The sequence below is a fragment of the Ictidomys tridecemlineatus genome, chromosome 13 (assembly GCF_052094955.1).
Source record: "Ictidomys tridecemlineatus isolate mIctTri1 chromosome 13, mIctTri1.hap1, whole genome shotgun sequence".
In the NCBI taxonomy this organism is placed as follows: Eukaryota; Metazoa; Chordata; class Mammalia; order Rodentia; family Sciuridae; genus Ictidomys; species Ictidomys tridecemlineatus.
Genome location: NC_135489.1, coordinates 63,867,671 through 63,881,953, shown reverse-complemented (window position 1 = coordinate 63,881,953; position 14,283 = coordinate 63,867,671). Strand labels below are relative to the sequence as shown.

General features: G+C 40.3%; 1 protein-coding gene across 1 annotated transcript; it reads right to left on the bottom strand.

Moving 5' to 3' along the window:
- Positions 1-5,059: 5,059 nt before the first annotated feature.
- Positions 5,060-9,471, bottom strand: LOC101971485 (glycerol-3-phosphate dehydrogenase 1-like protein). The gene is given in 5 exon segments (XM_078030684.1): positions 5,060-5,221; positions 5,223-5,731; positions 5,734-6,120; positions 6,281-6,455; positions 9,412-9,471. Coding segments are annotated over 5 exon segments (1,293 nt in total).
- Positions 9,472-14,283: the final 4,812 nt, after the last annotated feature.

Sequence of the window (14,283 nt, the reverse complement as noted above, 5' to 3'; positions counted from 1 at the left end):
AGTGCGTTAAAATTAAGTTGACATAATTGTACAAATTGGTTTGAACTATTAAACTCTTGGCACTTTTTCTTCTGACTAAGATTATTTTTTTAAAAAGTTAATTGTCACTAGGTACAGTGGCACTCACCTTTAATGCCAGCAGCTTGGGAGGCTGAGACACTAGAGTTACAAGTTCAAAGACAGTCTCAGCAACTTGTGAGGTCCTGAGCATCTTAGTGAGAATCTGTCTGAAAAATAAATAAATGAAAAGAGCTGCAGATTTGGCTCGGTGGTTAAGATCCCTAGATTCAATTTCTAGTATCAAAAAAAATATTTATCAATTAATGGGTACCCAAATAGATAAAGTAATGTTTTTTTACTATAGAGCATAATGAGGGGACTATACTTCAAAATAGTCTATCATTTATTTTATAAAATAGCCCAAACCTCAAATTCTGGGGAGACCTCACATACCAGCAAGTAGAGGCTGGGGGCCTCTCTTTCATCGAACCTCATATCCAGAAACTGCTAGAGATGCTAATCACCCAAAGAGCAGAATTAAAAATGAGGATGAAAATGCTAAGAATGAGTTCTCTTTCAAACCAATGACCCCAGACCACTACCTGGATTCTCTGGGAAAATGTTGAAGTCACTGGGAGGCAAGAGACATACCAGTGCACACCCGTTCTGGAGCACAAAAGGGAAACCAGAATACCTACAGTATTTCTCTTACCACAAGGCCTTGGGGGACCCTTTAGAGCATACAGCCAGCTGTTCTGGAGCCTTCCCTCTCTGCAAAGTGAATCCTCAGTGGCTACTGCCTGGGTCTCTAAGAGGTCCTTCTCAGCACAATCTAAAGCTGTTATATTAACAAAATCTCTGACTGTTCCCCAGTTCAATCTCAGGCTGAAGAATCTCATAACTTTCCCAGAACCAGCCCTTGGTCAACTATGTGGTCCAATTGCAATTTTTAACACAAACACTACCCTCTTCTGTGGCTCAGGTCCAGAACCACACACATCTCACATCCTCACTCCCAAACCTACCACCTTCTTCTCCACGCCAGAAGAGGACCCAGAAAACAATTTTCCCTATATCCCAGGAGGAAGTATGGCCTCTCATCTCAACTGAAAATCAGCACATGGAATGGCCCTTGCAGAAGAAACAGAAACAGACAAAGGTTTTACTCTCTTTATTCCAAAAATCTCAGGGAGCCAACAGCCAATCCACTTTAACCATATCAGAGCAGTTGCCCCTCCCTGATCTCCAAGTCAGCCTCATTCCCTCCTGGGGATTCTAACAGCACTGAGCTCCCTAGAGGCCTAGCAATGAACAGTTTGCTTTAAAGAAACATTCTCATCCATCACTGCACATGTATCTGTCACATGTCACCTCAATGACCTGTGTGTCCAATTTCCATGGCAGAAATCCAAAATTTTATCCAGAAGAAGTAATCCATGGGGTTCAATCCATTACAAAGATATTCACATTACAGATTTTATGATCCTCTGTATTTTATTTTAATAAGATTTGCCTACTGTTGGGCTGGGGTTGTGGCTCAGCAGTAGAGCACTCACCTAGCATGTGCAAGGCCCTGGGTTTAATCTCAGTACCACATAAGAATAAATAAATAAAAATTAACGTATTAAAAACTTTTTAAAAAATTTACCTACTGTAAGTCTCATAAACATTTCAGCATTTTAAACATATTTTTTAGTTATAGATGCACACAATACCTTTATTTTATTTGTTTTTATTTTTATGTGGTGCTAGGGACCAAACCCAGTGCCTCAAGCGTGCTAGGCAAGCACATTGCACTTTACCACTGAGCCACAACCCCAGCCCAATTTTTCAGCATTTTTTATACATACCAAGAAATAGATAATCAGTGATGAATCCTATGAAAACTACCGCATTCATAATAGCTTCAAAAAATAAAATAAAATACTGGGGAATAAACTTAACAAAAGAGGTGAAAGACTTCTACAATGAAAACTACAGAACACTAAAGAAAGAAATTGAAAGATCTTTTTTTTTTTTTTTGGAGGGGTTAAATGTTTATTAAACCAAGATTTAAATCATACATCCACCTACCGTCTGTAAACAAATACAGTCCACGTGTAAGTAAATGGGCAGCAGATCAGAACCAGTGGGAATACTCAAGTTCCCTTTGCACACTAGCACCTCCCCAGAACACCCTCCGCAGGCCAACCCCACAGGTAAGGGCGAGAGGAAAGGAGAAGAGAGGGAGCTCCACTCCATCCCGAGGGTGGGGGTCAAGACAGGCATCTGTTCCACACCAGGCAGGGTGGGCCACAGCAAGGCCACAGGGTAGTTTTTACATTCAAAGATTGGCTGAAATAGTAGAAATGAACTTTCCTCATCTCAGTGCCTCCCTTCCTATCACCATCATTAGTAAGAAGTGTGAATTAAAATAAAGGACGGACTACAGGTGGTTACAAAAATAGATGACTTGTAGAGTAATAAATATCTATAAGTAGCAGAGCATAAACTTATATAAAATTTACCTTTTCCCATAATGTGTAGATTATCATAAGTATGTTCAAGAGGTATGGTCAGCAGAATTCAGAGCGGTAAGGAGGGATTTATTTATTTATTTATTTATTTTGGTACCAGGGAGTATATCCAGAGGCACTTAACCACTGAGCCACATTCCCAGCCCTTTTTATACATTTTATTTAGAGACAGGGTCTTGCTAAGTTGCTTAGGGCCTTGCTAAGTGCTGAGGCTGGCTTTGAACTCATGACTCTCCTGCCTCAGCCTCCCAAGGTGCAGGGATGATAGGCATGTGCCACAATGCCCAGCTCCAGTATAGGGGATTTAGAAAGAAAAAAACATTCAGGTTCAAAACCCAGAGGAGGCCGAATGCAGATGGGAAAACACAAAATCCCAAATCTTCCCAGCACATGATCCTACTTAGTAGACACCACAATTAGCTTACAGCCCTTTTTATATCTTAAAAAGTAACTCTTTGTTACCTATGTACAAATTTTAAAAAAGATTTATCAGGAGACCCCAAAATTGATTTAACAGTGGCATTAAAACTGCTGAAACCTGTAGCATTGTGTGCGCTTCCATGTACTTCTGTGTATGAGGCTGAAAAAGGCCCCAGAAGTGTTTTAGATAGCTTTTAGAATTCCCACAGAAATCAATTCTACAATCATTTCAGTTATAGAAGAACAAAAGAAAGAAGGGAATAATAACCCCTCAAACTAGGGTTGGGGTTGGGTTAGGTGGGGCAAAAAAAACAATCTCTCAAAGTAACTAAAAATTCATGAATATATAAATGACATTCATAGGTTCTTTTAATACTTATGGAATGCTATATAAGGTAACTGTGGAATGGTATTCTGAAACCAATCTCATTTTGAGGGGTACAGTCATTCCATTCTAATTCTAAAATTAAAAGCACTTATCCCACATGATGTGCGTTTCAGCGAGGCTGACAAGTAGACTTGGTTGTACTCGACAGTGTCACCTTAAAGCTCCATAAAAGATTCATGGCTGACCTGAACTGCAAAAGTTCAGAACTCACAATTCCACAGGTAGCTAGCTATTCATGCTCATTGCTTGCAGAGAGCAAAGGATCCACTCGAGCTGTCCTAAAGTCACCTCAGCCTATAACAGTGTTCCCTGGAAACTTTGGCTAGTTTCCTTAAAGCATCTCCCTAATCCTAATGTGTTTGGGACTCACCGGGATAAGCAAACAGCTTCCCTTGACACTAACATACATTCTACACCTTCAAGAGGGATGGACGTATGCTGCTTCCCCCAGGTCTCCTGTACTCCTGGAACAACCCCTGGAGTCCAGGATGCTTGCTTCCTGTGGAACACAATGTTGTGACAGGCCAGGATGAAATAAATTTTTGAAAGTAGTGGTTCTCAAATTAGAGTGAGCATCAGAAACACACAGAAGTGTACTGAAGCAGAGACAGCATGCAGGGGTCCAGGGCAGGGCCTGGGAAACTGGATTTCAAAGAGTGAAGCAGATACTACCCGACCGTGGACCACACCTGGTGTGGCAATCATCAAGACCTTGACCCACACACATCTCAGTGTCAGGATGTCCTCCTGTGACCTCAGGAGAGGTTGCATGGGACACTTGCCACAACCAAGTAGCTGGAGGCCAGAAAAGCCTAGTAGTATCTTAAAAGGTCCCACATATTGGCAGGTAGAGAGTGCCGCACTCCATTCCTGGCTCTGTTCCCACACACCCAGATGACCAGGTATAGCAACTGCATCTTACAAGAGGAATAATAGCAGCACCCTCTCAGAAGATCTGGGGGACTTAAGAAATGTTTGCATAAAAGCACCACCTAGCACAGAGTAGGTAGTGTCTGTTAATCAGAAGAACGTCAGTCACGGCAGGAAAATCCGGTGAATTTTCTGTCTTCTCCCACTGCAAAATCTTTACAAAAGCACATTCTGGCAGCTAATGAAGAGAAAGAAGGCTAAAAATTCAGAAAACTGCAGCAAGAGGGAAAGTATATAAGTGGATTATCTAATTGTAAAAAAAAAAAAAAAAAACAAAAAAAAAAACACCAACCCACAATCAAAGTAAGTTAATTATGCTGTTTGAGATAGTGTTTAAATGTTAAATATGGTGATCTTTGAACACATTCCCTTCCTCATCCTACCAACCATTTTAATGCTGGTTAAATTTATCATCAAAAGAAGGAGAAAAAAAATAATTCATCCACTCAAATACATATGAAGTACATCTAAAAAATTTAGCTGAGATAGTCCCAATCTTATAGAGTACCACAGTGGGGAAATTTCAAATGTGATCTTTAAAAAGGATGTATAATATTGATTAGTAGAAACACCCACACAATGAGAAATGAACACACATGCCCACATGTGTGTTTAGTTGTTGCCCTGTACAGTTGAGCCAAGCAACTGCCTCTCGTAATTCAAAAACCAACCTGTAACAATTCATACATCTCCGTGTTGGGAGCACAATTGGGCAAATCTCTTGTTGCCAAGTGTTGGTTTTCACAAGAAACCAAAAGACTGAAGGGAGAGGCAGGACTTTCTCCAGCCCCTTATGTAATTCCTGTTAGATGTGCTCTGGATGGCTCTGGAGACAGGACAGCATCTCTGAGATAGGTCGGCCTTCGTAGCAGATCTGATACACGGCAGTAAACAATGGAAACTTATCCATGAGTCCCTTCTATATGAGGATGCAGTATACTTCAGCAGAAGTCTGAGGTCCTGGAGCTTCTCTGCCCATTCAGTATCTCCTTCTCCAATTCTTCAATGGTCTTCCCGGTTCTGGCGAATGCCTCTGCCACCCTGCGGTTCCACCCTCCGTAGCAGGTGGTTATCAGGTCGGCCACCCCGCAGCTCTCCAGGAAGGTGGCTGAGGACACCTGGCCCTTGAAGAAGATCCTGGCGAAAGCGATCATTTGCATGAGGCCGAGGCGGATGACGGCGGCTTTGGTGTTGTCTCCACAGAGGAGGCCATCGCAGAACCCAGCTCCCATGGCCACAATGTTCTTAAGAGCACCACAAAGTTCAACCGTGTCTGCATCATCAACCACAGTTATTCGGAAATTGGGGGTTTGCAGAAGTTCTTTGAAGAGAAGGCCATTCTCCATGATTTTGCTGCCAATGGTGGTCTCACAGAACTTCTCCGCAGCCACCTTGCTGGCAATGTTGGCGCCCATCAGCACACTGATGTCAATGCCCATCTTCTCCCGGATGATGTCAGAAATAAGTTTCAGTCCCTCGGGCCCTCGTCTATGCCCTTGATGAGGGTGATCCTTAGTGCTTTCTTGGGTACTCTGCCAGTGATCTCATCGCAGATCTTGTGAATGAACTGGTGGGGAATGACAAACACCAGCAGGTCTGCATCCTGCACAGCCTCACTGAGATTGGAGACTGTGACCACATTTTCTGGCAGCTTGTGTCCAGGGAGATATTTGACATTTTTGTGGTCATTATTTATGATGTCTGTCGGTTTTCTCCCATTCACTGTTTCCTCAAAGACCCACATCTTGACTGTGGAGGCAAACTTCTGTAGTTTCTTGACATTATTACCAATTATGTTTGCAACAGCTGAACCCCTTAATGGGCAGAGCTTGCCCTGCCAGAGACCCAAATAGCAAGCCCTCTGTGCTTGGGTTTGCGCAACATCAAAACTACACTAATTCTTGGGCCTCCTTCAATTCCTCGACCCAGGCGATCGGTAGGGAGAATTGAGAACAACCTCAGAATATTGCACAAAACATCAGGGCGTGGTGAGCAGGTGGTTTCTGTGCGCTCGCCTCGCGGATACCTAGGCGCAGACAGGTGCCCATGGACGAGCGGTGCCCTCGGTCTGCGTTGCCCCCACGGGCACGAGGGGCCAGAGATTTCCAGGCTAGGACCTCGATGCGGCCTCCCCTGGCGTGCAGTGCCCAGCCTGGCCCCGAGGTCGCCCACCCCGCCTCCCTGCATGCGGTGCCCAGTGCCTGAAATTGAAAGATCTTTGAAGATGGAAAGATCTTCGATGCTCTTGGATAGGCAAAATTAATATTGAGGGGGCTGGGAATGTGGCTCAAGCGGTAGCGCGCTCGCCTGGCATGCCTGTGGCCCGGGTTCGATCCTCAGCACCACATACCAACAAAGATGTTGTGTCCGCCGAGAACTGAAAAATAAATGTTAAAAATTCTCTCTCTCTCTCTCCTCTCTCTCTCTCTCTTTAAAAAAAAAATTAATATTGAGAAAATGGCCATAACTACCCAAAACGCTATACAGATTCAATGTGATTCCAATTAAAAGCCCAGCATCATTCCTTATAGAAATAGAAATAGCAAGCATGAAATTTATTTGGAAAAATAAGAGACCCAGAATAGCCAAAGTAAAATGTTGGTGAGGATGTGAGGTAAAAAGCAGGAGGCATCACAGTAGCAGACCTTAACCTATACTACAAAGCTATAGTAACAAAAACAGCTTAGTATTGGTACCAAAATAGACATATAGACCACTGTTAAAGAATAGAAGACATAGAGACAAACTCACACAAATACAGTTATATCATACTAGACAAAAGCACCAAAAACATACATTGGAGAAAATATAGCCTCTTCAACTAACAGTGCTGGGAGAACTGGAAAAATTAGGCCCAAATCTTCATAATGTCACTTTAGGCCCCAACTTTCTTAACAAGACTCCTAAAGCACAAGAAATAAAATCAAGAATTAATAAATGGGATAGACTCACACTAAAAAGCTTCTTCTCAGCAAAAGAAAAAATCAATCAGGTGAACAGAGAGCCTACATTTTGAGAGAAAATTTTTGCCACACACACGTCAGACAGAGCACTAATCTCCAGGATGTATAAAGAACTCAAAAAACTTAACACCAAAAAACAAACAACCCAATCAATAAATGGGCTAAGGAGCTGAACAGACACTTCTCAGAAGAAGATATGCCTTTAATCAACAAATATATGAAAAAATGTTCCACATCTGTAGTAATTAGAGAAATGTAAATCAAAACTACTCTAAGATTACCTCTAACACCAGTCAGAATGGCAGTTATCAGGAATACAGACAACAATAAATGTTGGTGAGGATGTGAGGTAAAAGGCACACTTATACATTGCTGGTGGGATTGCAAATTGGTACAACCAATCTGGAAAGCAGTATGGAGATTCCTTAGGGATTCTTAGAATGGAATCACTATCTGATCCAGCTATCCCTATCAGTCTATACTCATAGGACTTAAAATCAGCCTGCTATAGTAACACAGCCACATCAATGTTTATAGCAGCTGAATTCACAATAGCTAAACTGTGGAAGCAACCTAGGTTCCCTTCAATAGATGAATGGATAAAGAAACTGTGGTGTATATATACACAATAGAATATTACTCAGCATTAAAAGAGAATAAAATTATGGCATTTGCAGGTAAACAGATGGAGTTGGAGAATATTATGTTAAGCGAAGTAAGCCAATCCCAAAAAATCAAAGGCTGAATGCTCTCTCTGATAAGTGAATGCTGATCCATAAAGAGGGTGAGGGAGGCATGGGAAAAATGAAAGAACTTTGATTGGGCAAAGGGTAGGGAGAGTAGAGAGGGTGCATGGGTGTAGGAAACGTGGTGGAATGAGATGGACATCACTACCCTAGGTACATGTATGATTACATATATGGTGTGATGCTACATCCTGTAGAACCATAGAAATATAAAATTGTGCCACAATTATGTACAATGAATCAAAATGCATTCTGCTGTCATGTATACCTAATTCAAATAAATAAATATTTTTAAAAGAGTAAGATATTCAAGAAAATAACAAAAATACATCTTTTAAATTTTTTCACATTGACACATTTTGCTGCAAATAAAGTAATTTGTTTAGTTTTGTTTCATAGAACTAGAGAATGAATCCAGGGCCTAGTATAAGCAAGTGCTCTACCACTGAGCTACACTCCAAGCCCCTTTATTTCATTTTGAGACGGTCTTGCTAATTTGCTGAGGCTGGTTTCCAACTTGCAATCATCTTCCCTCAGACTCCTGAGTAGCTGGGACTACAGGTGTGCATCACTGTGCCTACCTTGAAGTGATTTTTTTAAATACACAGATGACTTTCTAAATGATATTTAGAATCTATTGCAAATTCAATTTGGAACAGACTTTTATTTAACACAGGTTTCACACTGACTTCAACAAATCAGGCATTCCAGAAGACAATGTGGAATGGTAAAATATGTGATACCTTCTTCATACTCTAAGGGAAAAAGCTGTATTGCAAATAAGCAAACCCAAACAAAACAAAAACACGGAGGTATTCTACAATGTTATCTCTTAAGAACAATTCCCCTTCAATAGACTATAATGCTGTTGACAATGTCAAGCACTTTGACTTCTAAAGAAATCAAACAGAAAAAAAGTTCCTCCAAGTTTTTCCCAGACATAACTACACTTTATGTCCTTTTCACTACCTTAACAGTATGACACATCCAGCTCCAGACAGTCCCAATGGCTTCCCCCTGTTTTCCTCTAAGGTCGGTCACATTCACAACCACTCTTTTAACACAATCAATTGCTGTAATTATTTCTGGGGCCAATATGGATTGCTGCATTTTCCAAACAGGTGCAGGCCTCTGTGGTTACTCAAAGGTTTGCTAGGGTGCCCCTCCCTGGGCTGAGTTGTCATGACAAGAACACCCATCTCCCCATAAACATGTGGTCCACACATCTCACACCCATGAAACCACAGTTATGTAAACCACACAGGTGAAACTAATGCCCAGAAAGCTATAAAATAATGCTGTACCAGCCAGAGTGAATGGGGATTAGAAAATGCTAAGCTCTCTTCTAGGGAACATGGCTGGCACAGTCCTGGAGTCCAGAACATTTTTGTGCATTAGCTTTTCTCACCCTCATTCACTCTCATTATGTATGCAGTTTTTCCCTTTACTCTTTGTCCAAAACTTGAAATTGCTGCCACCTGCTCCTTGATGTTATCACAATCTACCATTTTTCCCAATAGCTGCTTCACAAGACAGATATCTCTCAGTTCAGGAATCCTCCTGAAACTTTGCAAGCAAGAACATTCCACCATCCTTTTATATTCCTACCATAATCTGCTGCCAGGAACACTTCTCATACCTATTTCTAACATGAAGAAAAACTATATAAGGTGTGTGAATTTCTTTTGTGCACTGTGGTCTCTGCAGTGCAAGAAACTTTCCAAATTTCAGTTATACTTTTCACATTTCAGTGGAGACACTCAGTGTCTCCAACAATCACTTCCTAACATGAGAAAGAATGTTAATAATGTTGCAGTGAAGGGGAAATGAGTTATAATATTAAAACACTGCATGATTCCTATTAGATGAGTTTGATATTATCATTTTTAAATACTTTTTTACTTGTCAATGAACTGTTATTTTATTTATTTATATGCAGTGCTGAGAATTTAACCTAGTGCCTCATACGTGCTAGGCAAGTGCTTTACCACTGAGCCACAACACCAGCTCCATTTTCATTATTTTTATTTCTACTGCATAATTGCCAACTTTTACTTGTGAAACAAAGGACACACAATTGTGGTATATTGTTCCAAGAATTAAGTGATTAATTTTCTAGCACAAAAGCTAATGTTTAATACACACTAAAGATTTACAGTTCTGAGAAAGAAAAGAAATATTCTTTTAAGTAATTTTTCAAACAACTATTTTGAATATATTAATGTGTTTCTACTAATTTACCTTGGTGTTAGAGGACTGTTTTCTGTAATCCCAGTTACTGCTGTTTGACTGCAAACAAGCTGCACTCATGGAGTTCTTCAAAACTGACTTTGTTCTCTTCACACTGCCTATGCACAACTGCTCCTGAGTGCTAAAGTCTCCAGCCCTTCAGTTAAATCTAGGGTCCCCATGGCTTACCTGCTTATGTTCAAATAAGGAAAAATGCACTGGTTCTCTTCAGGGACAAAATGAGGTCTGGATGTAGAAATTATAGTGCTGGTCCCAGGTTCATAGTCAAAAAAGGACACTGCTCTGAAGCAGGAGGTTTTTTTCAGGAATAGCCAGGCTTGGTGGAATTCTGCAGAGCCAGGCCAGCAAGCAGCAGGAAGACTTGTCCCTTTGCTTTTGGCACAACTACATTTTCTGCCAGACAGGCCCAGTGGTCTTGTCTTCTGACCACTTCAAGTCCAGCAGCTACCCTGGGAGTAAAAGAGCAAGAAAATGTCACTTGATGGGTGCTGCTTTTCCCTGAGCCCACAGGATGCTGTCTGGTTTCCAGGGACTCAAACCTGTACTTCCCCTGGTTGGTCCTCACAGTTATCTTCTGGAACCCTATTCATCAATAGTATTCTTGCTGTCACCATCTCCCTCCCCACCCCAGGGCTCTCAAGCTGTGGTCTAACTTTTGACCCTATGGTGGAAAAGCAGTTAATTCTAACTCAGCTTCTGTGTCTGGGTACTACAGCTTACTTTACTTCTAGATGGCGCAAAGATGGTCAGAAAACAGTCTTTGAGTTCCGCCAAGTGACAGAAGGAACACAGGCAGGTTCTCACAGTTGGTTCCTAACGGGAATTAAAAACTGAGAACTCTTCATTTAGCAAAGTTTGATTAAAAAATAAATAAATAAATAAATAAGGTTCTAGCACAGTTGCACTTGGGACCAAAGACGGTTAACCGCACCACCTCTGCAGGTTACACTCACTGCCAAAGAAAAGGAACTGCCAAACTGAAACCACCTGATTGGACGCAGTAAGCTTCTGACCATTTGCGTATAGTCAGATCAGTGATTGTTTGGAGCTGCTCTGCTGTGATTGGTGGAAACTTAGTTGTTTGGTAAGAGGCAAGCCACCGCCACACCCCCACGCCACGCCCCCACGCCACGCCCCCAACACCCACGCCCCCCCTACCATTTAATAAATTACAGTTCATTTGCATAGCAAGCTAGGTTACAGATCACATATACGGAGGCTACTTTGGGACAAATTCATCATGCAAGAATGGAGACAAGTTTAGGACAAATTTATTTCAATTTAACAATTAGCCCCATTTTGGTCATTTTTTAAATCTCAACAGAGTGACCAAAACCATGAATGTGAACAGTGACACTATCTTCTACAGTCATCAAAATGGATCTGTTTGATTTCCCTACAGACTTCACAATTGCAGAATGTCAAATTAGTTAGATGAGCCGGGCATAGTATGGCAGGCCCATAATCCTAGCCAGTAGGAAGCTGAAGCAGAAAGATCAAAAGTTCAAGGCCAGCCTTGGCAACTTAGAGACCAGAAGCAACATCCTGAGACTCTAATAAAAATAAAATATTAAAAATAAAAACGACTGGGGTTGTGGCTCATTCATAAAATACCCCTGGGTTTAATTTGCTGAACCTTCTTTCCCCCACCAAAAAAAAGTTAGATGGCTTGTAGATTTTATGCCTACCATAACAAGAGCACTGGATGTTCCAGGAAAGCAGTATGTCAGTTCTTAAACTTTGAGTACATGATTCACTGTCCTTACAGCCTGGGGACTGTCGTGCTTTGGTTTCATTATTAGGAGAAAACATGTGACACAGCCCATTCATGCTTGAATACTATGACCATCATATAGAATCTAGCCTTTTGCATCATGAAACTATTTTCTAATAATTTTTCTTATATGCCTATGATTTAAAATGAAAAAAATAACAAAATAAGATTGAACTTGTATTTTTTTAATGTTTATTTTTTAGTTGTAGTTTGACACAATACCTCTATTCTTTTATTTATTTGTTTCCATGTGGCGCTGAGGATTGAACCCAGGGCCTCGCACGTGCTAGGGAAGTGCTCTACTTCTGAGCCCCAGCCCCAGCCCCTGAATTTGTATTTTTAAAATCTCATTAATTTGCTTGATTTTTCTCCTTGATACAAAGTGACTTTTAGCTTTTAATTCACTAAAAAAATGGCACAGACATTAATGTGAGAAAATAATTGTTTTGCTAAAAACATATAGTGGAGCAACTCATCAGAAATGCTTGGGACAAGAATTGTTTCGTATTTCAGAATTTTTGATTGTGGAATATTTCCTCAGATTTTACCCGTTGAACATGCCTAGTTCAAAAATCCAAAAGTTAAAAAGTTCCAAAATCTAAAATGTTTTGAGCATTACTCTAATGTTCACAAAATATCAGATTTTGGATCATTTTCTGTTTGGATTTTCAGATTGGGAATGCTTAACCTGTATGTAAATTATGGCATATGAACACTTGATAAATTTTGTTTTAATTTTTGTGGATTTGAACTCCAAAGAGCTCCTGGCTCTGTTTGCTTCTCTAGTTTGTTTATAAAATATGAGAAATACCCACCAGAATGCAATATACAATATCATTAGCAAATCCCAAACTCCAAACATTGATCCTGGAGAAATACGTGCATAAAAAGAGCAAGAGAAGGGAGGTCGCTGAGCTAACCTCTGGGGTATCTGCTCAAAGTGGTTTTAAAAGGCAGTAGGAGCAAACAGGAGGGTTGAGGTGACCCTATGCACAGTCTGCAATCCTGCAACAGTAGCTCCTCAAGCAGGTGAGGCTCAGTGGTGGCAACTGGCAAAAAATACATTTGAGGGAGATTTTCTCTGTACTCTACTGGGTTTTTGAATGGAGCCAGAGATTTCACCCTTATTTAAGTGTTTCTTTTTTCTTTCCAGAGAGGGACATTTCACACACACCCTTCCCCTCTGTAAAGCAGCAGCTTCTCCTTTGGGTCCCCTCTGTCTGTCATCAACTACATCAAGGATATCTGCAGAGTACTGGCACCTCCCTGAGTGTGGATGACACGCAACATCTCTCAAAGAGCAGGGTGGAATCCTTGCACAGTTCTCATTGGCATGAGGGGCTTTTTGTATTAAGGTGAACAACAAGCTCATGAGAGTGCTCTGGGGTACCTGGATTCTAGAGACATAGTCTGTTTCTCTTTGTTCATATGTATGGTTCTCCTCCCTTAGTGGAGATTTTATTTCATTATTTTTTGGAGGAGCCAGATTTTATCTACTTATTTTTATTATAATTATTATCTCATAATAATTGTACACAGAAATCGAACTCACTGTGATATTTCCACACATGCATACATTGCCCTCATACTATCTCCCCCCCTCCCCCAGCATCTTTTCTGATCCCCAGCAATCTCTATTCTACTTTCAAATCTCTCTTTTTTTAATTTAACATTTGAGAAAAAACATGAAAGACTTGTCTTCTTGCTTTTCTGTGTCATTTCATTTAACACAATAAAACCAGTTCTATCCACTTTGAGGCAAATGACAGGACTTCATTCTTCTTTATGGTTAAACAATATATATATATATATATATATATATACATATATATCATATGATCTATGCTATATAGGGCTGGAGTGGTGGCTCAGTAGTAGAGCATCTGCCTAGCATGTTCTTCAGCACCACATATAAATAAACAAAAAATAAAGGTCCATTGAGAGCTAAAAAATATTTTTAAAAAGAATTAAAAGAAGATGTGTATACATATAAAGAAGATATATATATATATACATATATATATATATATACTATAGAAAAGATAAAATATATATGTATATAAAATATACATACATATATATATATATATATATATATATATATATACATACTACACATACACCTGTATGTGTGTGTGTATATATGTATACACACACATGTAACCATAGTTTCTTTCTCCATTACCATGCTGATGAATACTTAGGTTGATCCTTTATCTTAGCTATTGTGAACAATGCCACAATAATCAGAGGTATGCAGCTATCTCTATATGCCAACTGAATTTCCTTCAGATAA